General features: G+C 48.2%; 1 protein-coding gene across 19 annotated transcripts in view; it reads right to left on the bottom strand.

The window, feature by feature from the left end:
- CUX1 (cut like homeobox 1) overlaps positions 1-26,146 on the bottom strand; it is a 368,724-nt gene that overhangs the window by 115,886 nt on the left and 226,692 nt on the right. For all 19 annotated transcript variants that reach the window (XR_011424601.1, XR_011424602.1, XM_070231696.1 and 16 more), the window contains 2 exons: positions 22,913-22,989; positions 21,430-21,496 (listed from right to left, as the gene is read on the bottom strand). Coding sequence is in view for 17 of the 19 variants with exons in the window: in XM_070231696.1 (XP_070087797.1) it covers positions 21,430-21,496; positions 22,913-22,989 (144 nt within the window). In the remaining 2 variants the exon portion in view is untranslated. The remainder of the gene's footprint in view (positions 1-21,429; positions 21,497-22,912; positions 22,990-26,146) is intronic.

Below are 26,146 nucleotides of genomic sequence, written 5' to 3'. Positions count from 1 at the left end.
CTGAGCACCGGCTCTCTGCAGACGGTCTTCCGGACTTCGCTTCCCTCTCCTTGTTTGCTTAACCTGTGAATGCTATGCCTGCAGCCAACAGGTGCCGGTCACGCACTGACAGCTCGACAGAATTCAGCTGACTCCTGGCAGTAGCACTGCTTCTCTCCCCAGCATCACGCAGAGGATGCTCCATGGGAACCACAGACTTACAGGAGCTCGGCTTTCGCAGGTGGGGAAACTGAGGCCCGGGGCGGGGCAGTGATAAAGGAGCTCAAGGTCACTTCGAGCAGCCTGCCTAGGGTAATGACCCTGTTTTTACTCCCAAATGTAAGGGATTCTAATTACCCCCTTTCTCCCCTAAGTACTACTTGGTGAGAACTGTTAAGAAAAGGTTTGGTGGCAGTGAAGCTAAAACTAAGCATAACAAAAGATCTCTGATTGCATACTAGTCATTACTCTCAGCTCCCTCCCCTTCCTTGTCCAAGCCCAAGGTCAAGTGGACTTCCGGGCCTCCCCGCTGGGGCTATTCTCCTCCGCCCGCACCCACATCTGGGACCTTCTGACTCCACAGCTCCTCCGACACCTAAAGCTCCCCCCAAACTGTCCTCTCCACCTGTCTTTCCTCAACACTTTAAACCCTCAGCTCACCTGTGGCTTCAGAGGCTCCTAGTATTTGTCCACAAGCCCCTCCCCCTGCCTGCACTTAAGTCAGCTGGCGGTTTCCCCGCTGGGCTGGGAAGTGAAACTGGAGAAGGAGGCGATGAAGGCAGCCACGCATGCCCATGCCGAGGACTCAGCATCCTTCCTCTTCTCCCCGGCACCGAAAGTCTGCGCTTCGGCAGCTTAAGTGCCTTTTTTAGGGCAACTTGAAAATGAATAATTCAGCGGTTCCTCTTCTACTTGGTGGTGTTAGGCAAACAATTCAGACGGGGCAGACTTGCTGGCCCCACGAAGACCGGCCCTTCCCTTCATTCTGACATCATCGGATTTGGCCGTGAATCTTTAAGAACACCCTCCATCCTGTCTAATCACTAAAATACCACAAAGGAAGTTCACAACACTTAGACATAGGGAAAAAAATAGAAAGGTTAATTGCAACATCAAGTCTTCCCTCACAGTCAAGCAGACGGTACATGGGGCACCGAAGTTAGCAGTGAGCTCGTGAAGAGCCCTACGTGTGGAATGTCTTAGTCACACCAGGTTCCTGGACTTCAGTTTTTTGTCCAAATCCAAGCCTTTAAGGGTACCCTCCCCACGGAGCTCCACCCCTGAACTCCCAGGCTCCACTCTTTGACTCTGGGTCTTGTATTCAAGCCACCTCAGAGGCTTTGTGGAGGCGGGTGTGAAGAAAATTCTAAGTTAAACAACCTTCCTGGTTTTATTGTGGAATTCATTTTGGAAGGATTCTCATTGGACAAGCCAAACCCTCTCTCCTATGTTCACGGTTGGAAAACTTCATTTGATATAATCTCCAGGCCCCTCCATCAGGAAGATACACAGAGCAGACCACTGCCTGTTTATAGCTCGGCTACGCTTGTGATCAGCGAGGGACAACGGCGCTGTAATTCTGGACAGGAAACTGGATCCACTTTTCTAATGACAGGGGAGCGTGTTCCCCATGTTTAACCCTTACAGAAGCACCTCGATCCCCAGGTACTACATTTCTGGGTTTAATAAAAGGTAGACAATGTGATAATAAGGACAGATTTGTCTACGTCTGTCACTCCTTGGGATCTACATGGCCAACCTCAGCTTTGTGAAAAACCTTCCCCATATGCTAAGGAATAAAGGATTCCCATCACTAGCTGATAATCCTGCTGCACAGAAGCTGCTTTGGGAAGGCATGAGGAAATTGTTGGAAAATCCAAGTAACTTTAGAGAATTCACCAGAAGGAATTCCCAGGTTCAGAGTCTTCTGTGAAAGACTGAGTCTCATGCAGAGGGAAGTGGCCAGGGTAACGTAGTGAAGTCTGACTTGTGGCTATGCTCGATTTATAATGTACCAACAGCATGGCTGGTAAGAGAACTTAAAGGAAATATATGGCTTCTCTTAAAGCCATTTCCAAAGGGCTCAGGGGTTCTGCATCTGACAGTGCATTTCAGTAACAAGAGGAGACCGACAGCAGGACTGGACTGCAAGACTCAGGACATTCAGAGCCAATTAAGCTTTTTGTTCCATCTTCCTTAAATAGATCAGAAAGTTATGACAGAGATACTGTGACCTAGGAAAAAAAAAAGTATCAACAACAAAGAAAAATGTAAGTTAAGAGTTATATCAGTAAATGTAACCAGGCCAAATCCACTTACAACAATAATATACATATTTGAAGAAAACCCCAAATCTAATGAAATGTAGTAGAAACCAAGTAAAAAGGCAAAGATTGACCAGCTTTTTTTGAAAGACAGAGAAAAGGTTTTAAGCCACACTTGCCAATACTATATGTAGCAAAATGAAAACAGAGAGATAAGTCATATTGAAAGGCACAGAAAATAATAAAAAACAAGTTTGAACTTGTCTTAAATCATAAGGCAAGAAAATCTACAAACTATGCAATGTAAAAATGGAAAGAGGGGCTGGCCCCGTGGCTGAGTGGTTAAGTTCGTGCGCTCCGCTTCAGCGCCCAGGGTTTCGCCGGTTCGGATCCTGGGCGCAGACATGGCACCGCTCGTCAGGCCACGCTGAGGCGGCGTCCCATGTGCCACAACTAGAAGGACCTGCAACTAAGATATACAACTATGTACCGGGGGGCTTTGGGGAGGAAAGGGAAAAATAAAATCTTAAAAAAAGAAAAAATGGAAAGAAATGTGATATCTGAAGTGAGTCCTACTAGAAAATGTACACCACCACCTGAGAACGTGACACAGTTAGGGGCTGCAATCACATGGAATCTGAAAACCAGGTCACAGGGACCTTAGATGGAGGGACTCCCTAGGGCGCTGGGGGTGTGGCAGGAACACGACAGACCCTCCGAACCAGGAGCCTCCACTGCGCTCCACGAGAAGGGGGAGAGAGGCTCCTGTGGCAAACAGGAACGACCGGAGAGGACCCGATGTGCTGGCTGTCACGAAAGGGCACAAACTCTCTGCTGTAGGTGAGACGGCCACGTGTCACCAAACCCAAGGGATTCGCCTGAGCAAACGAGCAGAGAGAACTCACGAATTCGGCAACGCCCCATGTTTTCTTTGTAAAGACAATAAACTCCCATATACCAGTAAGAAATATCCAAAAAAACAAAATAAAAGATCTACCTCATCTCCAACAGGGACATAAATATTAAACAAGTGGGAACTAAAATAACACGGTACAAATCCCAGCTGTGGAAAACTGGATTATAAAATGCTGGTGGCAGAGGAAGTGCACGATGGCATTTCTTACTAGCAATGGCACTGAAGATAAAGAAACATAAATGGATCTCACAAGTCGATTTATAAAACTTGGTAAAATGACAAGATGCATGTAGAAAAATACCAAGGGGTTGTATTTTTTTAAACCAAAAAACCCAACAGCAGCAAACTGGCTGTACAAGATATCAAGATAGAAAACAAACAGATACTGTCAAAACAGTATGGTATTTACTAGAATGAAAAGTTAGATCAAGGGAATGAAATTCCAGACAGAAATCCAGAGACATATCTAATTATTGACATCTGATTTGTCAAATGTTAAATATTGGAGGAAGGAATCATCAATACTATTGGGCAAACTGGGTATTAATATGAAGAATAGTAAACAGACACATATCTTACCTATATGCTCTAATAAATCCCAGACAGGTTAAAGACATAATAAATCACTAAAAAAAATAAGAAAATGGATTGGGAAGTTTCAAAAGACCATTTTCTATTATTGAAACCATACTAAAAATGATTAATGATAAGGCTGATGGACTCTATCTCATCTATATCTAATGCTTCTGGACAATGAAATCACTAAAACTCAAACGAAAATCACTTGATAGGTAAAAGTTACGAGCAGCGTGAATGAGTGGTTAAAATCCAGAATGCACGTACGATTACTGCTCAGCTCCCGCTGGACCCACGTTCACAGGATGTAAGGAAACAGAGAGGAAAGAAGCAGATGGGGAAACGCTGAGTTCTGCGCTAACATCAACTTAAACATCTATGCAGTTCCACTCAGCACGGCCGAGAGCAGAGCAGAGTTCGCTACAGATCATTTTCTGGATTTGGCACAGAAGGTCTGAGACAAGTAGTGTTTGTTCCCCAGGTGGGACTGGCGTGCTGGGTCTACACATCCGGAATTCAGGGTGGGGGTGGTGAGAGGACCCAGCCCATGTTGCTGCTATGGTACTGGGCCCATCCCTCTGCAAAGCAACATGCCAAGGAGCCTTGAAAACAGCATCGCTTTTGCCCTCATGATCTCTCTTTCTGAAAAATAGTCCGGGAATTATTTTTCTAAACAAAAATTCATTACAAAAACAGAAATAACCAGAAAGCTCGCAAATCCAGAATGCTTACGTAAACTCTAATTCATCAAGAGAGGAAAATAAAATTTTGCCATCAAAATGACAATTCAGCAGATAAGTAGGTGTTGTAAAAATTGTATGAAATAACGTCAAGCCAAAAGAACAAAGTATAGTATCCAAAGCGGCTTGTCCTGAGCACGTCCAGGGACAAAGCAACATGCACGCACAGCTGTGTACGTCTGAAACACGGCTAACTGTGTGCTCTTGACGACAGAACTGTAGAGAAAAAATACCTCTCAGAGGTTCTGGCTAATTATTTAATAGCAAACAACAGCGACAGGTCCAACGGAGGTGCACTCGGCATTCTTGGTAGCTGCTAGATTTCAAACGGGAGCCAGAGTGGAGGGTGTCAGAGACGTTAATAATGATGATGGTGACTAACACCGCCTGAGGCCTGGCACCACCGAGCACTTGACGGCTGTCCACCCCCAGGAACTCGTGTGCAGGCAGACACGATACAGAACAGGAAACCGGCCCAGGAGAGGCTAACGGACTTGCTCCAGGCTCTGCTCTTCAAGGGAGGGTAGACCCAGGGAGCCCCCAGATTTGGCTCTGCACACCGTTTCTCCGCTCTGCGGGGTCTGGAGGTGCATTTAACTGAAACTTCAGTGCAGAAGTACAAACTGCTTTAAAGATACACACATTCACGAAGATGCTTTGAAGTGCTTTTTTGTTTAATCCTGGTGATTCTGAGTGACAGAGAGACGGAAACTACAACACAGAGGCTGAGACGGGTACTGGCCTCGAGGAGGCGGGTCCTGGTGGCTACCAAGGCCACCGCAGACTCCCCAGCGCGAGGCCGCAGAAGGACTGACACGGGTCCAACGTAAGCTGACCTTCAACCTTCAGAGGACGATACAGTGACAGCACCTCTCTCCCTGTGCCCCAGACCTCCTTCCAGAGACCTTTTTTGCACTTACGAGCAAATGCAGCACACAGAACACACGGTTCTGAATCTTGCTTTTTCACTTAATTACATAGGTTGAAGATCTTTCCATACCAGGACCTAAAGAGCTTCCACATTCATTTTTTGAGAGTAATAAAATAACTTAGCACCCAAATCGAAGACGACTTCTAGAAGACCAGAAGGGCTTCAGTGGTCTCTACCCAGCCCTGCCCCGACTGGCCCCTCACACCACTCTGGAGCCTCTCAAACCCTGGGACTCTCACAGGCCACCGAGTGAACTCTGCAGGCTTGAACCAGCAACCTGGTGTATGCACTGAGAATTATGAATCACGACACTCTTCATTTGGTACTTTTACACTTGGCGTTGGGACTCCCCTGGGAGAAGTTCAGAGAAGTGCCAGAGACAGCGCCGCAGAGCCCACAGAGCTGCCTGCCATGGGCAGAGGGGGCGGGCAGGCGCCGGGGCCAGGCCAGCTGTAGCCATCACCCCCGCCCTGAGCGCATACTTCCACCTGCGCCCTCACCTTCACTGGCTCTGGAGACGTGCTAACCTTCTGAGCATCTTGCTCTTGGGGCTGTTCAGTGAGGGGTGGGAGGGAGTGGCTGTGTGAGCATCCTGAAGGCAACGACATGAGATGATGTGGGGCGGTGTCTGCACAACCGGGCACATTAACTCATGGACTACGCAAACACTGACCGACGTCTTGCTGTGTGCTACAGTCGTGGACCCTCAGAACCCAGAGCTGGGCCCTTGGGGAGCTCCCAGTCTGGTGCGGCAAATGGGATGACCAGACATCCAAGTCTGACACACCTGGGGGCCCCAGAGGTGAGCGCCCGAGCACTGGGACAGAGACAAGTGGCTCCAGGAGAGCCGTCACAGCACCGTCCTTTGTCCTTATTTGGACAACTTTTCCTTAAACCAAAAATCAACGATCACCCGAGAATAACTGGACGGGAGCCCCCCAAAGGGTGGTCCCCAGGCCGCATGCACGTGGAGGGCGGCAGAGTCTTGGGTCCTTCTCAGATACTCTGGGGCGTGGCCCGGGGATCTGCATTTTTACACACTGCTCTCAGGAATCCGACTCAAGCTCAGGAGTCACTGACATGGGTGACGAGGGGCAATTTACTGATCTGTGCTGCTTCCCGAGTCGGCGCGAGAGCTGGGAGAACGGATCATTTTAAACAGCGTCAGAAGTCACGTGGGCTTCGTTTTCCTCTCCCACTATGCATCCTTGCCCTTCCAGAAGACATGTGCAACTGCCCTACAATTCCCGACCCGAGCGCATCAGGGAGTTCCACATTTCAGCGCGAGCCTTCTCACAGCGGGCCGCGCCCCAGGCTCCCTCTCGCTTAAAATAAGCTCTGAGCAAATGCCCGTATGAAACGACGAATCGCAGAGCAAGACACACGGGTCCCCTTCAACAATGTCCCGAGCGGAGCCCCCGCTCCAGGCTGTTACACTAACTTTCAGCCAGGGGCCCGCCCTGCCCACGCTCGAAGCCCCCACTCTCCCCTTCGCTGCTCCTTCCCTTAACCCGCTTCAGTTTTCAGCACTTGACACAAGCCCAACTTTCATTAAATAGCAGTCTGCTTATTGGCTTAGGGACTGCCTCCAGGAGGGCGGGGACCTTGTCTTCATTCATTCAAGGAACATTCTGGAGCCCCCAGCAGGCCGCGTGCTGGGCGCTGGGAGACCGCGGTGAACCCGCTAACAGGACTCTGAGCTGAGATGCTGGGGAGGAGAGAGATCAGTAGGCCAGGAAAGCCAGGGTGGGGCCTAAGGAGAAAGATAAAGTGGGGAAAGAGGACAGAGACGGCAGGAGGAGACGGCGGACTGCACGAGAGCTGGCGGCCCCTGCAGGGGCTCCGCCTTCAATTCCTGACACGGGCAGCCATCGCAGGGTCTCAGGACAAGCTCACACCGTGAGAGGACCTCTCACGCTGCTGCTTCGCCAGGCTTGATGGGAAAGCTCCGAAGTTCCGTCTAGTCCAGTGACGCTCGAGATGCCTGTGAAGGACAGCTGCCAAGCCCGGAGGCCGAGGGGACAGGCCTGGGCTGGAAACACGAATGTGGGGGCGTCGGATATAGATGGATTCTACAGTTATGGTGGTGCATGACCCCCCGGGAGTGAGGAGCAAGTGTGAAGACTGAGCCCAAAGGCCCAGCAGAGCCTAGCACACAGTAGGCACTCAATAAATACTTACTGGATAAACGAATGTTCAACCCCTGACACAGGAGGCACCGCCTGCGTCTGCGCAACAGGAGAAACGTCCCTCAGCTAGACTGGAAATACACTCGCCTGCCTTCATCGTCAAAATCCGCCCCAGGCCTCCTGATGCTGGTTCTTTGTCGTGGCTGACTTCCGGTCTTGCCCACGCATGCCAACGGCGTCAGCCACTCAACTTAACGAGTTCTGCCCACCTGCAACCTCCACACCGGGCTCCAGGGGCCGGCAGGCATCCTCTGTCCCCGGAGGAAGGGCTCACATGGCACAACAGGCAGTGACCAGAGGCTTCAGTGCGTGCATGGTCTGGACAGGACCTGCCCCAGCCCCACCCCAACTGTTTCAGACCCGCAAGAGGTGGCTTCTGTGAAAGCACACGAACAGACTATTATTAAAAGTCTTTGCAACGTGGTGAGGACTGGGCAAAGTTCAAGGGCACAAAGGGAGGAGGGTCCAGTCGGTTCCTGAGATGCTGCCAATACTGTGGATGCTTACCCCTTTCTGTGCCACAGTCCCCTCTCACAGTCTGGTGAGGATTCTGGACCTCCTCTGAGAATAATGTTTTAAATACACAAATTTACTGGGGAAACAATTATTCTGAAGAGCAGTTATTACAATACTTTACAGAAACCCAAATGTGTGACATAGGAATAAATATTCTTCTTTTTCCTTTTTTTTGGTCAGGAAGATTGGCCCTGAGCTAACATCTGTTGCCAATCTTCCTCTTTTTTTTTCCTCCCCAAAGCCCCAGCACATAGTTGTATATCCCAGTCATAAGTCATTCTAGTTCTTCTATGTGGGATGCTACCACAGCATGGCTTGATGAGCGCTGTGTAGGTCCATGCCCAGGATCTGAACCTGTGAACCCTGGGCTGCTAAAGTGGCATGCACGAATTTAACCACACGGCCACGGGGCTGGCCCCTAGCTGTTCTTTATTGATGCACTAATAAAGAATCTAGCGGCGGGTCCAAGAACTACTCAGATTTCGGAGTGGTGATGATCATAAACAGTATTTGAGATCTCTGTAACAACCGTGATGCAATGGGAAAATACCTGATTTCCATTTGCAACAAAGTCACAGAACTCTCATTTGTTGACTTCATTTGCAATGGAAGGAAACGTTCCATCGCAGTCAGAAGTTAGTAAAAATCAAGTACATGTTTCCAGGTCCAAATTCATGGCCCCTGAGTTCCCTCCATGGGATGGGAGAGACCAGAGGCCCTCTCACACGCATGCAGAGGCTCGCGCACATGGGCACGGGCGCAGAACGGGGCATGGAGGGGCAGGGATCCGTCTGTGCAGAAAGGTGAGTAGGTATGTCCTGGGATGTGATAAGAGTGTGGGGAGCCGGGGAAAGGCCCGTGGTCCATGGGGGAGCTGGATTCGGTAGGAATGAGGCCAGGAAGGCGGGGCGGCACCACAAGAGTCTGGAGCGCCGTGCTGTGATTTTTCAGCAGAAGCAAGAAAAGATTTTAACAGAAAGATTTTAACAGGATCAGATTTACGTTTGACAAAGATATTTCTAGCAGATACTTGGAGGATGGATCAGCCCAGGGAGAAACTGGCAGGAGGGAGATCCGTTGGGAAGATACTGAAGTAGTGAGGCCAAGAGATGAAAAGAGCCAAATTATTGTAGTGGCAGTGGAGACAAAGTGAGGAATGCAGACTGTCTCAAGGAGGTGGAATTTACCTGGATTAGATAGCAGGGGTAGTAAGAGTCCAGAAGGACTCTCTGTCTCTGGAATACAGGTGGACCATGTATGCCTGGGGGAGGGAGAAAATGGAAGGGAAGCTGTGTGCAGGAAAGAGAAATGTGATGGAGCAAGTTCGCTTGAGTGTGAGATTCCTATGATAGAACTGTCTAGCAAGGAGTTGAAAATATAGAGCTTTATCCATTGGAGTATTAAACTTTTTCTTATTGCTTTGTAAGGGCTCTTTATATAGATATGAACCTTTTCTCTGTCATATACAATGTAAATATTTTTGCCAGTTTATCCTTCAATCAATCAATCACCAGAAAGCTGTGAATTTCCCTGTATAATTTCTACTTTTGGCATCATGCTTAGAAAGGCTTTTTCTACCTCCACATTATATAAATATCCATCTAAAATCTCTCCTAGTGTTATGTTTTTGTCTTTTACATTTAAATATTTCAACCATCTAGACTTGATTTTGCATGGGGCTCAGCTCTGACTCTGTTATCTTCTACGTAGTTAGTCACTTATTCTGGCACCACTGATCAAAGACTCCATTCTTCTCTAACTTACTTAAACTCAAGCAATTTTTATAGACAACTTTTTCTAAAAATTTTCCCCCGTAATTTCAAAACCTTCAGAAACAGACAGCTACCAGGAGAAAAAAAATAATCAACCATATGCCCCCACACAGAATTAACCACTCCACATAACCGGTCCTTTCTCTGTCATCAATGACAAATTCTGGATTTCTAATTACATTTGGGCTTTCCATGGAAAATGGAAGGATCCAGTAGTCTTTATGTTCTGTAAATCCCACAAATAGTACAGCTTTTTTAAAGGTAGAAAGAGCACAGAAATGTATCAAAGTGAAAATAGTTAAGCTTAAAAAGGCAAACGAAAAGGTAAAAATACATGCTATCCAATCAAATTTCAAGAATATACTCTGTTTTTGTGCTTCAGGCTATTTTGATGACATTGCAAACACGCCACCATTTTAATTTTCTCTCCAACTCCTGCAGGTCTATCTTCTGGGCAATGAGAGGGCAGAGGTGCGGTCACCTGGGGGTTAATTCTCACTGAGGCTGAAGGCCCCAGCCTCTGCTCCGTGCATCAGAGCATTAAATCTGAAAGCTCAGGAGAGCGATGCAGCGGGCTGCAGGAACGATGCTATAAAGTTCTGCATTAAAAATTCATATGGCAGGCTCGCCTCAGAACTCGGCTCTGGCTGAAAAGAGAGCTGGCGGGGAAATGTGAGACACCCCACTGTCTTTCTGGCAATTGGAGACATTCCTCAACAAACAGCACCTCAGGAAGAGAATGAAAGGCCAAACAAGCCGTGAAGGAAATCAATGAGTTCAATTATCCAGCTCGCTCTCACTTTCCTATAGGAAACTTTTCATTCTTAAGGCTGGTTCCAAACAGTCGTTTTACGATGTCCCAGAACAAGAGCCCCTCCCCCGCCCCTCGCCGGTGCCCAGATGTTTGGCACCTCTCTTGAGTTGTTTTACACCAGCCCGGAGAGCCCCAAATTCTCCAACCCAGATGCAGTCAGCTCTGTCCTGAACTTGAAGAGTTGTCCCAAAGTGCGGCTGGAGGGGACCACCCATTGAACAGCTTACTCTCGCTGTGTAAGACAGGGCTGCACACTCGTGGCATTTGGATTCCAGAAGACAGTCGCGCTGTGGTTATTAACCTCCTGACCTTGGGGCATTAACAGCTCTGCAATGGTTTGAACTCAGGACTTTCTGTCCCCAGCAGCAGCAACACCCAAATGGTAAGGAGGTAAGATGTTAGGACTCAGGGCCCCTCCGGAAGATGGTGCGACACAGCACATGTCACTCTGGCGCTGGGGGCACGCTAATACTGACAAAGAGCAGGTCTGAGCTGCAAACGCACTGATGTTCACAAGTTCAACGTGGAAAATGGTGGGAGTCGTTAGGGTTGGAACGGACCTTGCGCCAGGGGAAGTAAACCCACATTTTCAAACAGGGCCAGCGTGATGCGAGGCACCTTGAAGATGAGAGCAGTAACGGCAGCCCTGTTTATTGAGGGCACGTGTGCAGATCCTGTGCCAGGCACTTTGCGTGGCATTACCCCATCTCACTTACCATGAAACTAAGGGCTGAGTAATGAGACTGAGTGCCCAGGGTTACTCGACTTGGAGTCAGGAGTCAGACCCTGTGGTGACCCTGAGACCCGACTCTTCCCCCTGCTCACACTGTGCCCCCAAGTCGTGGACAGCACCTTCCCCTCAGGCCCTGCTGGGAGAAAGGACTGGAGACCCCAGCTTTTGGGAAGCAACTGGGTGATGAGGTTTAAGAGGCCAAAAAACGGTCAGGCTCTTCGGTCCTGTCTGTCATCCGGTCCAATTTTCTCGTTTTCCGAACAAGGACACTGCTGCTGCCAAGGGAGGGAACTTGGCTAGGCCACTCCTGGTGACAGAGCTGGCACCGGAACCGGAGTCTGCTGACTCCAGGCCTAGAGCACCTTCCACGGTCCACCGACCAGAGGAGGTTGTGATGTCTACCAATGTCACAAAACAGCAGTCTGGAAACGGCGCCTGTGCCAGTGCCGCGGGGCCCTCAGAGAATGCTGGGGCTCCAAACTCTCTCGTCTGATGAGGGAGAATATGAATGCACAGAAAGAGCAAGTGGGAAGCTTCCTGTCTAAACCTGTGAGGCAATGACAGCAGTACGAGAACTCAGGCTCCCAACAGCAGGGAAGCCGGAGGGCGACCAGCTCAGGGAGCCCCCATACGGTGGCAGGGCTTGCAGCCCGTGTCACATTTCTGAACAACAGTTAATGACACAAAAGAAATATTTATAACACATTAAGTAAGAAAAACCTACATATCTGATGCCATTTATAAAAAATAAAGGAAAAAGCACAGTAGGAAAAAAGACCAGAAGGAAATATGCCAAAATGTTAATAACAGTTATGTCTGTGTTGTGGGATAATGAGCGACGGCTTTTAAAAGCCTTTGAGAATTTTCTAAATTTTATAGAATAAACATGTATGACTTGTAATTAAAAATAATAAACATTATGTGAAAGGAATTAGTCTTCATTGGTTCGGGGTGACCCACTGGAAGGACAGTTTCTCACTTTGCCAGCCTCCCTGCCTCCCTTCAGAAGGGCCCCTGACTGGCCAGCGTGCATGGACGGCGTCCTCCTCCGCCCCTTCAGAAGCACAGACGCGCTGTATCACAGTGGCCTGTGTGGCCGTGGCCCTCTCTGCAGCAGCCGGGGATGCCCGGGGAGAGTCAGGAATGCACGGCTTTTGAAGGAATTTCACTGGTGGCAGAAGGTGGCATGATCGTTCCAGACTGGACCTCAGTCACCTTTAGAAGTCCCGATGGCACCTGCTTTCTGCCGAGAAGCCAACAGCTTCCTCAGTCTCCTTTCTAGAGAGCAAAGGAGCTCACCAGGCAGCCTAGGTCACACACTGCCGAGGCTGGATCCACCTGTTGGATCCACAGTGGAGGCCACACTGATTGATTAAGTCAAAAGGCCCGCACGGTGAGGAAGTCCCGCACTGCGCTAACAAGCACGTGGGCCAGTGGACAGGGTAGGGGCCTCTGCTCAGGTGGGTCAGTCGGTGTTCGCCAGCACGTGCTGTCTGCAGGAACACGCCCTCACCCTTGCCGACCCCCAGGTCTGGGAGGCAGGCAGGCACTCGCTGAACGCCTACCGTACAGATTGCTCCATGCACTAGGATCTTCACAACAATCCCCAATCCGTTTCCTTTAGCTTCAAACTGTGAGTTCCCCAAGAGTTACCTTTATAGTGAATCAGAAAAACTTCAGGGACCTCAAAAAGAGGCGAAATTTTTATAAAAGCATGCCAAACCCAGGTGACAGCCTACGAACAACGCTTTTCTCTCCAATCGCCCCTCCGAGGATGCTGGAGGAAGAGGACTACGATCTCTATGTTCGTAAATATGTTTATACACACATGCATACCGGACAGCGCTGTGTACACGGGTGTATACAGGGCACATGAGCCTGTGTGCACAGCACATCTGAACGCCGCCCTCTGGCCCCCCACCGCCTAGTTCTAGCACTGGACCCAACGCCTGCCATTGGAACGTGGCCTTAGGAAGTCCAGCTGAAGGGAGGAGGAGGAAAGGCTGCCGACTCTCACTGATGCCATGTCATTTCTAGAACCGTTTGGAGTCCATGGACTCCATGGTCGAGGAATTTCGGGGTTTGAATCACGCAGCGCCCGCTTCTTTCTGCTCAGTCCCCTGGGCTGGAGAGGACTCCCGAGAGACCAACTACTGCTCAGAGGAAACGCAACAGCTGCCATGGTGCAAAAGCCAAGGGAAGCCCTCGGGGCTCCCCCAGTCGTCGACTCCTAGGTGGGAAGCAAGACACTTGGACAGAGATGGAAAATCCCAGGAATTCTACAAAACGCACAGTTAGGCTCTTTTGGAGATAAGATGTAGGAAAAAAAAAAAAAGTCGTTGGTTGTTCCCTCCAAGTCTGATTTAGTCCTCTTTAAGGTTCAAGGGACAGTAAGCTCTCTATTTAAGACCATCCCCTCAGAACCATCAAAGTAGCTGCTTCTCTATTTTTAGGGAAATTAATCTAACCAGGATAATTACAGCACCCAGACTGGAAACTGATGACTCATCAAAAAGACAGGAAATAGGAAATTTTACATTCTTAAAAGTACAGCAGGGAGACTCCATTTCAGGAGGCTGAAGCTGGTCTGTTCAAATTCAATTGGGGGAAGCAAAATTTGTCTAATATGGTTATTGTGATTACTGGGCTCGACCTGGCCAAGTTTCCTGCATCTTTCATGTGAAACTGTGAAAAAATAAATCACAGAGAAATGCATCTGCTGGGGTAAAGAAAGGGGGGCTCGCGGGAGAGAGAAAGGAGACCTGAACCGCTTCCAGCAGCCTGTCACCTGGTCCGCCCTCCCCCGGGCTGCTCAGCTCTCTGCAGAAGGCAGCACCAGAAAGGGACTTCACAGGCCGGGTGCAGCCACGGCGTGCGATGCCAGATTTTGAATCCAAAGGACTGGATTTGGGGCCTGACTCTGTTCCTAGGACTGTTTCCTCGTCTGTGCAAAGAGCACAATAAAAGCTTCCTCAGTGATTGCTGGAAAAAGTAAACAAGATGCCACGCAAGGAACCACTGCGAACTAGGCCAGAGGAACCCGTGTGCCTGGAAGGTGTCCCTGCCGCCACACCCCCGCACACTGTCTGCATTTCCCCCTCAGGGAGCCGGGTCTGGAGCTGCCGGTCTCCTCACCGTGGCCAGGGTATCTTAGGTTCTCCGCCCTGCTGCTGGGACCTGGAGTTCCCAAGCTACCAAGGCGGGGACAGGCTCCCCTAAACAATGTCAGTCAAGCCCTAAGCCAGCTCGCTTGGGGAGTTTCCTGCTTTTTCACAGCATATTGCATTCTGTGATAAAACACTGGTTACATACACGATATAAAGAAAATACTCTAAAATGAACCCAAGTGAAGTTCCTCATAAATGTCTCTTCTGTAATGTACGATGTAAGTGTGTGCACATACAATGCAGTGCTTTTTAAAAAGCATACAGGCAAGGAATACAGCATGAGTAACCTTAAGAAATATGAATTTTACTGGCAGGAAAGGTTTGGGAGGTGCAAATTCTCCTAAGACTAACATTAGCTATAAAAAATGGAGTATTTCAGTGCAATTCAATATTTTCTTTCATCGGAGGCTCAAAGCCTCAGCCCACAAGTCAAGAGGAATGTAATAAGCTGCCTGTATGTGTGACGACCGAAGCTCCTTTTGCAACCAGAATGACGGGGGACAGAGCAAAGAGGTGGCCGTGGACTTGAGCAAAAATGGGAATTCCAGCACTTTTGCCCAGAACGCTGGTATCTTGGCTGGGAGGGCAACACTCCTCCTGCAGTTTCGGCCACAACCTAACAGCAACCTCAAGCCGAGAACAAGCCAACAGCGGCAGAGGACAGGCGCAGAGCCGAGGGGCGGGGAGAGCTGTCCCGGCCTCTCGGGGCCGGCTAGCGTGCCCAAAGTCTGCCCACTCGCAAGGCCACCCGGGGAACCGTTCAAATATGAAAATCCACGCCGCTCTGCTTTGCTAGACTGTCCAGCGACAGCCACTGAGGATGCTAGCTCTCCATCTGCAGAGAGAAGCGGGAGGGTCCGCACAGTGGGGACCTGCTCAGGGAGAGGCAAAACCAAACGCAGAGAAATAACTCACTTATTTAACCCAGGAATGGTTATAATCCGAAGCCTGCAATCCTCTTACACAACAACTGTTTTGGCAAAACCCTCCGTGTTCCAACAGATATTAAACTGTGCTTGCCATTTGTCTAAGGAATCTCGCATTAATAAACATGAAGAAGAACACTTTCACCTCCCACTCTCACTGACAGGACAAAACAGAGCCCAGCTGTGTTCATCAATGGGTCCTTGTTCTGCACATAAAGGCTAATTACATTTAGCTTCAAGCCTACACATGGAAAACTTTACTGCTGCCGGCCGTCAGTCAGCCCGTGCCGGCCCAGCTGACACAGGGCGGCGATGCCTGTACGCAAGAAAGCGGCTCTCGGAACAGCCCCGGTGCCTTCGGCCTGCAGCCTGCTTTCCCAAATCGGGGTGAGGGCTGGTCATCGCAGTGGCATCTCCCAGCGACAGGGAGGCAAAGGCAACACATGCTCTTCAAATCTCATGGGGAGATGAGCTTATCTTCTCCGAGGCCTGGGAATTTCAGAAACGCACACGAAGCCTACTGTGAGCTTGCTGCAAAGAGCTTCTGTCTTTTGACAACAGGATGGCTAACAGCTGTAGTGACAGCTACCATTATGCCCATTGTACAGGTGGGAAAGGTGAGGCTAGAGGTCAATGAGTGTATCCAAGGTCACACAGAGGGTGAGCAGGGGACCCCACCCAGCGATCGACTCCCAAGCCAGCCCTTCTCCACTGGGCCTCGCCACACCCCTCCCTACATTTTCTGTCAACAAATATTTAAGAATCCTCCTTTCAAAGAGAGAAACTAAATTGTTTTGAAAGGTTTTATGACCATTTGTGAAAAGATGTGCCCCGGCGGGCTTATATTCACATGTATTAACGAAAAAATGTCAAGTCTAATAAAATACACGTAGGTTGGGCCTGGAGCAGATGGTAAAGTGACAAACCTTTCCCGGAAAATAAAAGGGGAGAGGAACGTGGAGGGGGAGGCTTCAGATGGGATCTCCAAGACTGCAGCAATCGCCTCCAAAGTTAAAAGAAAGTAGCAATTATTATCTCAGTCCATTCTCGACATTTTTTGTGGATTACTTACTCTGGGGACCATTTACAGTAAGTGTCTGGCCCCAGGCTGCCTTTTGTTAGCAGTCAGTCCATTTCTGATTGGGGAAGTGCCCGACGCCCCTGTGAGCATCGGGGCAGTCCCTCCTGGGCGTGCCCACCTTGCCCCTGGGGGTCAGCTTTCAGAGCCTCTGGCTGGTCCTCCAGGAGGTCAGCCTGGCCTGCCCTGTGTGTCCACAAATTACATTCCTTTAGCCTCCAGGGACCCCTCACCTTGACTCATTTCAACCTCAGATCACATGTCACCACCTTCAGGAGACTTCCTTGACACTTCCGTCCTTTGGCTCCAGCTGCGTGGGGTCTGTGCTCGAGATCTGCCATTCCCACCTCCAGTGCCCTGTCCCCTGTCTCCCCCTGCTCCTCCACCAGAAGCTGCCCTCTGACTTTGGCCATGGGGAGTCCTGACAGCGGGAGGGAGGAGGGTAAGGTTAGAGGTTGCCGGTGCAGCCCTGGATCCCTCTCCTTTCCCAAAGACCACAGCTCCTCTCAAGGAGGGCCCTCCCAACCTAGGCATGGTGAAGCCCGGCCAGTGCTAGGCTCGGACGCCCCATTCCCTCTGGTTTCCCTCCTCCCGGCCCACGCCTTGGCGAAGGGTCTCGACATGGAACTCTCTTCTGATTGTCCCAGCTGGAGCATGCTGTCTTCCGTGGAGACCCAGGGCACAGTGCTGTGCTCACTAACGTCCCCTCGCTCAGAGCAGCGAACACACTGGACTGCAATGGCTTTTCTCCCCCTGCACCTTTGTTTTTTGCCTTTGAGGAAGATCAGCCCTGAGCTAACATCTGCTGCCAATCCTCCTCTTTTTGCTGAGGAAGACTGGCCCTCAGCGAACATCCATGCCCATCTTCCTCTGTTTTATGTGGAACGCCTGCCACAGCATGGCTTGCTGAGCGGTGCCATATCCACACCTGGGATCCGGGCCGGCGAACCCCGGGCCACCAAAGTGGAATGCGCAAACTTAACCGCTGCGCCACCGGGCCAGCCCCACCCCTGCACCTTTTATCTCAGGATTTCCAGAGCCCAGCACAGACCTATGCACAAGGCGGCCTCCAGGCACATCTGCGGGATTAACGAGCGGGTCTGTGATCTGGGAGTCGTGCCCGTCACCAAAGCCAGGCTCCTTCTCTCCACGCGCAGACGTGTACACCACACCCTGCCTCCCCATTCATCGCTGAAGAAGATGAGAGAGTTCCCTGCTATGATTACAGGAGGGGACACACCCCAACAGTGCCCATGGCCCCATCAGCAGTTTGTGACAACAGCCACGGTCCTGAGGCAGAGTACTTTTACCCCATAGAACAACTGACTCCATACTTTTGGATTCTATTTTCCATTTCCTGTAGTTCGATGAAACTGGGCAAGTAACATAGATTTTCATTAACTTGGATTTTGGAAAAAAAAATCTTTTTGGCCTTAAAACACACTGATATGATGGCAAGTATCAGCCTAGAAATGTTCCTCACTGAGCCCACACCCATAACCACCACTTCTCATCAGATGCCAGTGGGGTCAGGGTTCTAGAAGTGGCCCAGCCTCAGGAGGACCAGCGTCTGGTATTCCCCTGGGTGACCTTGCTGATTCAGGTGACCATCCCAAGACCTAATGTTCTCACCTGTAAAATGACAGAGGTGGGTCCTCGGGCAAAGCCCAGGAGTCGATGTGTCCATAAACAGTAATTAGAAATACGTAAGACTGAAAACGAGCCCCGTCATCTCAAAGGCACCTTTGAGCCTGTCCAGGAGTGGATCACCTGGGAGCAGGCGGCCGAGCTGTCCTCTGTTAAGTGGCAGTCTGGCTGACAGAAGTGAATCACTCCCAGCATCAGCCTGACCAACAGCAAGGCCAGGAGAGCGTGGGGACAGGGGATAGAAGGTCCCTCCCTCTCTGGTCCTCTCTCCCGGTCACTTCCCTGGCTGCCATATTCCCTACCTAGAGAAGATGAAAACCTGTGAGTGAGGAAAAGTTAAGCTCTTCCTAGTTCTCTGTTGTGCTTCTTTCTCAACCCCTAAATAAACCAATTACATGGAGACAATTTTGCCTTGTGGCCTTGAGGAGCCCGATGAGAAATTTATGAATCGAAACCAGGGACCAGCACTTAGCCATCACGTGACAAGCGACACTCTTTGCTGCCAATTCTGAACAGTGTCGGGAGGTGCTTTACGCCATGAGGAGGACCTGCTCCCCAGGCAGGTGGATGTCCACAGCCAACAGCGCCTCAGCAGCGCGCACGCGGACAGCACGGCAGGGGGCCCTGGCTTCTGGAAGCTGAGCTTTCAGCACACTCTGGGAGCAGAGGCTTTCAAAACGGCTTCTGGTTGAGATTCATGGGAGGAATGACATTTTACATCATGATTTTATAAATATAATTAAAAAATGTCACACGACAATACCTAACTTTATTACGTGTTATGACAACTTTTTTCTATTCTGTTATTTCGCTTTTTATTCTACTTTATTACCCAACTAGCTGGTTGCCACGCAGTAAATTGATGTCACGACTGTGACTCACAATTTGAAAAACAACATTGGCTTAGAAGGGTTTACAGGCTGGTTGCACAAAAGATTTTTTTAAGTATGTAATAAAGCAAACTTTGGCTGATTATAGATACACAAAATGTATCTATGTCTTTTAGAAAGAGGTGTAGCTTAATAAAAGTAAAATAAATTAACGCAAACTAGTGAAATAATCAAATACATCACAACCAAGGTCACTATGAATTTTGACAAGTAAATGATGTGGATAAGAGTGAACGGATCGAGGAACTAGGGTTTTGCCTACAGATACAAACTATTTTAGAAAAGAAATGCTACCAACTGAGGACAGAGCTACGTATCAGATTAAAACACAGTCGTCCCTTGGCATGCGCGGAAGACCCCCACGGGTACCGAAGTCCACTGATGCTGAAGTCCCTGACACGAATGGCATAGGATTGGAATATAATCTACACACATCCTCCTGAATACTTGAAATCATCTCTGGATTACTGATAACACCTAACACAATGTAAATGCTACGTAAATAGTTGAGATAGTGTATCGTTTAGGGAATAATGACAAGAAAAAAAGGCTGTACGAGTTCAGTACAGACGCAACCATTGCAGGCCTTTCGACCCTGGGGTTGGTTGAATCCTTAGATGCAGAACCTAAGGATGCCAACAGCTGACTGTATTATAATTTTTAAAAATTGAATTTACTGAGAAAAACGACCTACTTAGTACAAGACAGTCCAGGCAGAAATAATAGAAAAACAAAGATGACAGACTGGCAGAAAAGGGAACCGAGGCACAGACGGTGAGGAGTGTCAAGGTGACAGCAGTGGGTGTGGTTTCCGCCGACCTGACATCTAGGGGGTGAGGTGCTCTCAGCTGTGGGGTCAGGGGCAGGTGGGGACGCACATCCGCCATCCTGCCGACGGTGACGCCCTGGGCTGGAGGAGTTCATCCCAGAGCCTCCAATTTTCAAAGTGAAATTTTAACAGTTACCACACCTCAGAACCAGCTCGCCCTGTGTCACCTAAAGTCACGTTTTAGCAGCTGAGAACGGGGTAAAATGATCTGGCAGTTTCCACGGGGATTAGACCGGCCGACAGGTCAGCCGTAGTCGCTGAGACTGACAAGGACATTTTAGTCTCTGTGCAGGAGTTGTGTGTTCATGATCAAAACTGGTTCTGACCACCAGGCCCGGGCAGCTGGGCTCCCAAGCTCTCGAGCTACTGAACAAGCCAGAGCAAAGGTCAGGAGCCCACCCTCCACGGGCCCTGAGAGCAGCTGGCCCAGCAGCAGCCTCAATGGCCAAGGGCGAGGGACGGGACAGAGGGGAGCCAAGTACCAGCACCCCACACGGAGCAGAAGCCTGGGAGGAGGGTAGCATATTCAGAGGCACCCCAACTCACCAGCGCCCCCTGAGGCCCTGTGTGACCACAGCAGGAGACCTTTCTCCCTGGCCTACGGCAGCCTGAGACACAGCCAGGCCCAGCGGGGAGGTGGTGGCGGGGGACAGGACGTGGGGAAGGGAGTGCGGGGGACACGTGTTTCTGTGGGAGATGGGAGGAGCCTCCCAGAACAGGAAAAGATGGTTCAAACTCGAGCCTGGCACTGCCTGCCTGGACCTCACTAGAGGCGGCTGTGCTAGCAACGCTCTCTGCTGCACCTTCATCCTTCTTGAATTCGGTCAACATTACTTGCTCCTTTCTGGGGTTCTGCATGGAGGCTGGACCGGCAGCAAGTGGACTTGCAGCGGAGCATGGATTTCCTTCTGACTAGAGCCCTGTGTGACAGAGCTGCCCAAATACGCACGCTCCCTTTGCGTGTGTGTCTGCGCGGGGACGCCCCACGTTGTAAGGTGTGAACAAATACACCTGTATGGGAGTGAAGGACTCGGGCACAGGTAAAAGGTGACACAATCTACACAGACCAAGCTCCACTAAACATCCCATGTATCATGTCTTCTGTAAGCTAAGTCTTTCCCAACTTTTTTAGTAAAAAGCACCGAGCTGACCAGGCCTCGTAATAATTATGGAAAAAAGTTTCAGGTGGAAGGATTGTTCTGCGAGCACCAGAGCTTGCTGTCACATCTTGCGTATTAAATAGACACGAGCGACTCACAGGAATACTATATTCCTCACAGCAGCCCGGAGGCCAAGCACCTTCTAATCCTGGTACCGCTTTGCAAAGCCAACAGACAGGAGGGTGGGGCAGGGAAACCTTCTAAGGATCAGCCAATCAGGGACCTGTGACCCAACCAAGGATCAGCCAATCAGGGACCTGTGACCTAACCATGCAGACGGAGGCAGCCAGGCAGAGACTTACTTGGCAGTAATTTCTTCATCATATTTGGTTTTCAGGTCAAATAATTCTGTTCGAGTTTTTTCCAGGGCTGAAAGGCACAGGACATAAAATCATAATATAAGATACTAATTGTTCAAATTAAATTAAAAAAGAAAAAGCACACAAGTAATATATTCCCACTTCGAAGGAGTCAAAGACAACAGAGTACACAGAAGGAGGAGAAAATCCCGTCACTTCTGTGCCTCTGATGCCCAGCACCTCCTCCGAGATGACCACTGGTAAGAGTTGAGCGTGTAGATTTCACACTTTTAAATATATTTTATTACTTTAAAAATATTTCCATGTGTAACTGCATATACGTATATATTTTTTTCACCTCCCCGATAAAGAGGATGATCCAAATACTCCCTGGGACTCGCTCCTTCCCCTTGGCAGGATGGCGTGGAAACGTCTCCACGTCAGGACACGGGCAGTCACAGCAACAATGAGCTTTTCTACAGAGCCTGCCACGTGCCGGGCACTTGAGGACACCTAGAAGCAGGGGTGCCGGGTGAGGAGCCGAGACACTCCAGCTTCAGAGAAATACCATCTGGTTGGCCTCCCAAGAGGCAATTTACATTGCCATCAATAGTACGAGCGTGACGATTTTCCTATATTCTCATCAACACTGGATATTATCAATTTAAGAATTTCTGACAGTCTGACAGGCAAAACAATCTTTCACTGATTTAATTAGCATCTCCCTGACTGTTAGAAACGGTTAACATTTCTTCATATGTATACGGGCCACGTGCATTTCTTTCTTTTGCAACCTGCCTGTTCGCACTCTTAGCCCGCTGCTCTATGGGATGTTTCTCTATTTTTATTGATTTGTGGGAGGGCTTTACATTTTTTGGATATTATTCACTTGTTTTTTCAATTTGTTGTGATTATTTTCTCCCACTCTGTTATCTGTGTTTTAACGTGGACTATGATGTCTTCTAAGTTATTTTTCCACATTTAAATTAAATATATAGTGTGGTTTCCCTTTCAGAACAAAAAGAAAAAGAAAAGGAAGAAAAAAGAAGTTTAAAGAAATGATAAAAACTTCAGTATAACCTTTTTTGGCATTTTTTCGCTCTTAAAGGTCTGCTATTACTGTTCTCCTTAACTTCACTTAGGGTAGAAATAAGGTTTTTTTCCCTATTATTGTTCCAAATGAACTGTCAGTCCTTGACAGTTTGGTGATTTCAATGTGTTTGTTGGAACAAGAGCAGGAAGACAGGATGGCTTGTGGAAGGGATGAAAATGGAATTCAGATCCTCCCACCTCAACATTAACAGCTCAATGTGGGTGACTAATGCAGTCAAGGTTGGGGGGGGTGCTCTCCGAGGCACTCTGGCTCCCTTCACTCCTCCAGGCTCAACAGGTGTCAGAGGGGACCTGGAGGGACCAGGAGGTCCAGCAAACTTCCCGCATGCCAGTCTTCCCTGCGTCACCTGGACTAGGAGGAAGACGAACACACCTGTTTGCAGAGTCTGAACCTTATGTTCCGCCTCCTCCAGCTTTGAGGTGGTAGACATCTGGGTCTCTTGCAGCTTTCTGAAAAGGAAGAGAATAAAGCCAAATTGGTCATCTTGTTTCTCAACTTACACATCGTGTGTGTGCTGGAGCATCTTCACTGTAATACACACAGCCATTGACAGGCGTACGATCGGGTGTCACTCGTCATGCCAAGAGCACTTGGGGGGTCCACTTTCTGATCTTGACACCCAACTTGGTACCCACGTGTTATAACATGAAGTTGCATCCTGTGGGACTTGACAGGTGGTAATTGATGTAGAAGGTTATCATAAATGTAACTTGTTCTTGAAATGCCAGATATTTTTTAAAAAACCCAGAAAAACCCAACCATCATCACGCACTCATTGTTTTCTGAAGTTAGCCCAAGAAGAATGATACATTTACATTCTGCTGACACAATTGAAGGAATTTGTTGGAAGAAAGGAGCTACTAAATAGATGTGACAGCTGTTCCATTTCTGTTGTAATGGAATGCAAATGCAACTCCAATACCTAATGGGGAAATTAGGAATGTTTTAAACTACATTCCTCATATTTCTATTTCCCATGATCTCCAAGTGAATTCCCTGGTCAATAAATAGCATTCCTTCCTCCTAATCCGCAGAAAATCTCTAAAAATAAGTTTATTATTTTTACATCATATGAATATAACACATGCTCTCATAATAATAAACCTGGGAGTACAGAAAAGCAGAAATTACAGTTAAAAAAAAATCACCCGAATTTCCATCACCTATGGAAAAGGACTGCTCACATTTTCACGTATTTCAATTATAACACTAATATATGCTCTGAGTTAAAAAACACACACACACACAAATATTACAAGAGTGTGGAAGGTAAAATGTCCTTTTCCTTCCTTGGCTGTATTTCCTCCTCAGACAGAGTTCTTTTGTAGCCTTCTAACAATTTTCTATATGTACAGAAACACAATGCAACATGGAATATACTATAGTGTAATATATACTCATATGCAACATACATAGTGTAATATATAGTCATTTGTAATATACATTCATACATAACATACTGTAATGTAATATACATTCATGCAATACACACTCAATGTAATATACCATGGTATAATATTCACTCGTGTGATACACTCATATGGAATATACTGTAGTGTAAAACACACTCATATTTAATATACTGTAATATAATATACACTTATATGTAATATCCTGTAGTGTGATACACACTCATTTAACATATTATAGTATAATATGTAATACACACTCATATGTAATACAGTGTGGTGTAACATGCACTCTCCCCACCTTTCTTTTACTACAAAAGGGATCCCAGCACACACGGTGCTCTGCAGCTTGCTTTTTCACTTACCTCCATAATTTGGAAATGTTCTACTCCAGCATATAGAGTTCTTCACTCTTACTACATAATTAACTTACCCAAGCCTCCACAGACATTTAGATTGTCTACTGTTACCTTCTACTAAACAAGTCTGCAATGATCATTATATAGATATTGTTGCCTAATTTGAGAGTGAATCTGTTGGATAAAACCGTAACAGAGCAATTATGATGGTCAAAGGGTATATGCAATTCTTTCAATAGACATCGAGAAACTTCCCAACAAAAAACCTCACCAATTTAACTCCTGCCAACAATATGTGAGAGTCGTTTCCTGTGCCAACACTGGATAAAATTAAACTTCATTTCGCTGCTGAGTAAAGCTGAGCATTTCTCTTTGTATGAACTCTCTGCTTATCTCCTTTGCCCGTTTTTTGCAGCACTGATTTTTTTCTCATTAATTTTTAAGAGCTCTTTGTATATAAAGAAAATTAGCCCTTTTTCTTAAGTGGTGAAAATATTTCTTTCCAGTTTTTTGATGTTTTTAAAATGTTGTTTATTGTTATTTGTTTTTAAAAAGCTCTTTTAAATTTTAGGTAGTCATAGTTACATAGCTTTTTTTTAAATATAACTTTTCTTTCATGCTTAAAGAGATTCCCTCCTCCAAAATTATTAAAAACAAAATATTTGTCCAAGTTTTCTTCCAGTATGTACATGATTTAATTATTAATATTTAACTCCTAAATCTATTTCAATTTTTTGGTGTAAAGAATGAGGTAAAGATCTAGCTTTACGCTCCATCCCCAGCGGTCAGTCAGTTACATCTTTTAATATAATTAATCCTTTTGCCTAATTTGGAGAGGCAGCTTAATAACAGTGAATTACTGATTAATTTATGTCCACACTTCTGTACTGCATGAGCCTGCTCTACGCAGATAACTTTGCATCATGCATTTTTCACTTCACGTGATGCCGGATACATTTCTGGTGATACTGCAAATTCTATGTAACTACTATTTGAATGGCTGCATAGTGTTCCAGGTAGGGACGGCCCATCTTTCACTCACCCATTTCTCACTGGCAGGGCATTCTGATTGCTTGCACCCCGCCCCGCCATTATCAATAACGTGGTGAGATATCTCTTGGGGTGTAAAGTGCTTTCCTAGGAGGCGTATTGAGCACTAGGTCCATACCTGCTGGTCAAGAGTCCACTCCCCTTTCAGAGCCCTGACCCTCTGTGTGGCCCCCTCCCTTTCCGGGGCTGCACCTGGTGCCGCTCTCCCAGCAGCGTGGGTGTGGCGTCTCTGTTCAGCGCTGGGCTCGGCCCTGGTCCCACAGTGAGGACTTCTGAGCATGTCTGAGCACAAGGGAGGCCAGGGGCGCAGTGGTGGGTCAGGCCCCAGCCCCACCTCTGGCTGACCTGCTGGGAGAGTGTGGGCAGGTCCCTAATCTGAGGCCAGGTCTCCCTGTTTGTAAAATAAGACCGTCTACTCTGCAGGTCTGCCATGGGCACTCAGTGAGTGGAGCGGCCATTCTTTTCTAAATGGAGCCAGCTTAACGGTGCTCCAGAGAGGCCTTGGTGCTCCGAGAGCTTCACGGAGCCCACTTCTAGAAGTCCAAGGAGCTGCATGCGAAGTCAATGGGAAACAGCATGACAACAGCCCATGCCACCGTCAGGCTGGCCTCCTACCTGTCAGCATACCTTTCATGCCTCTTGTTAATGGACGTACACATTTCTCCATGATAGGGCGAAACTTTAAAATCTTAATTTCACCAGAGGTCTAAAAAAACCTGGCATGCCCTTTGAATTGGTAAGTTCAACAGTCCTGACAGTGCTTTCATTAAATCATCACCAGTGAAAAA

Source organism: Equus caballus, chromosome 13 (genome assembly GCF_041296265.1).
Source record: "Equus caballus isolate H_3958 breed thoroughbred chromosome 13, TB-T2T, whole genome shotgun sequence".
Taxonomy (NCBI): domain Eukaryota; kingdom Metazoa; phylum Chordata; class Mammalia; order Perissodactyla; family Equidae; genus Equus; species Equus caballus.
This window is presented reverse-complemented; position numbering and strand designations above follow the sequence as displayed.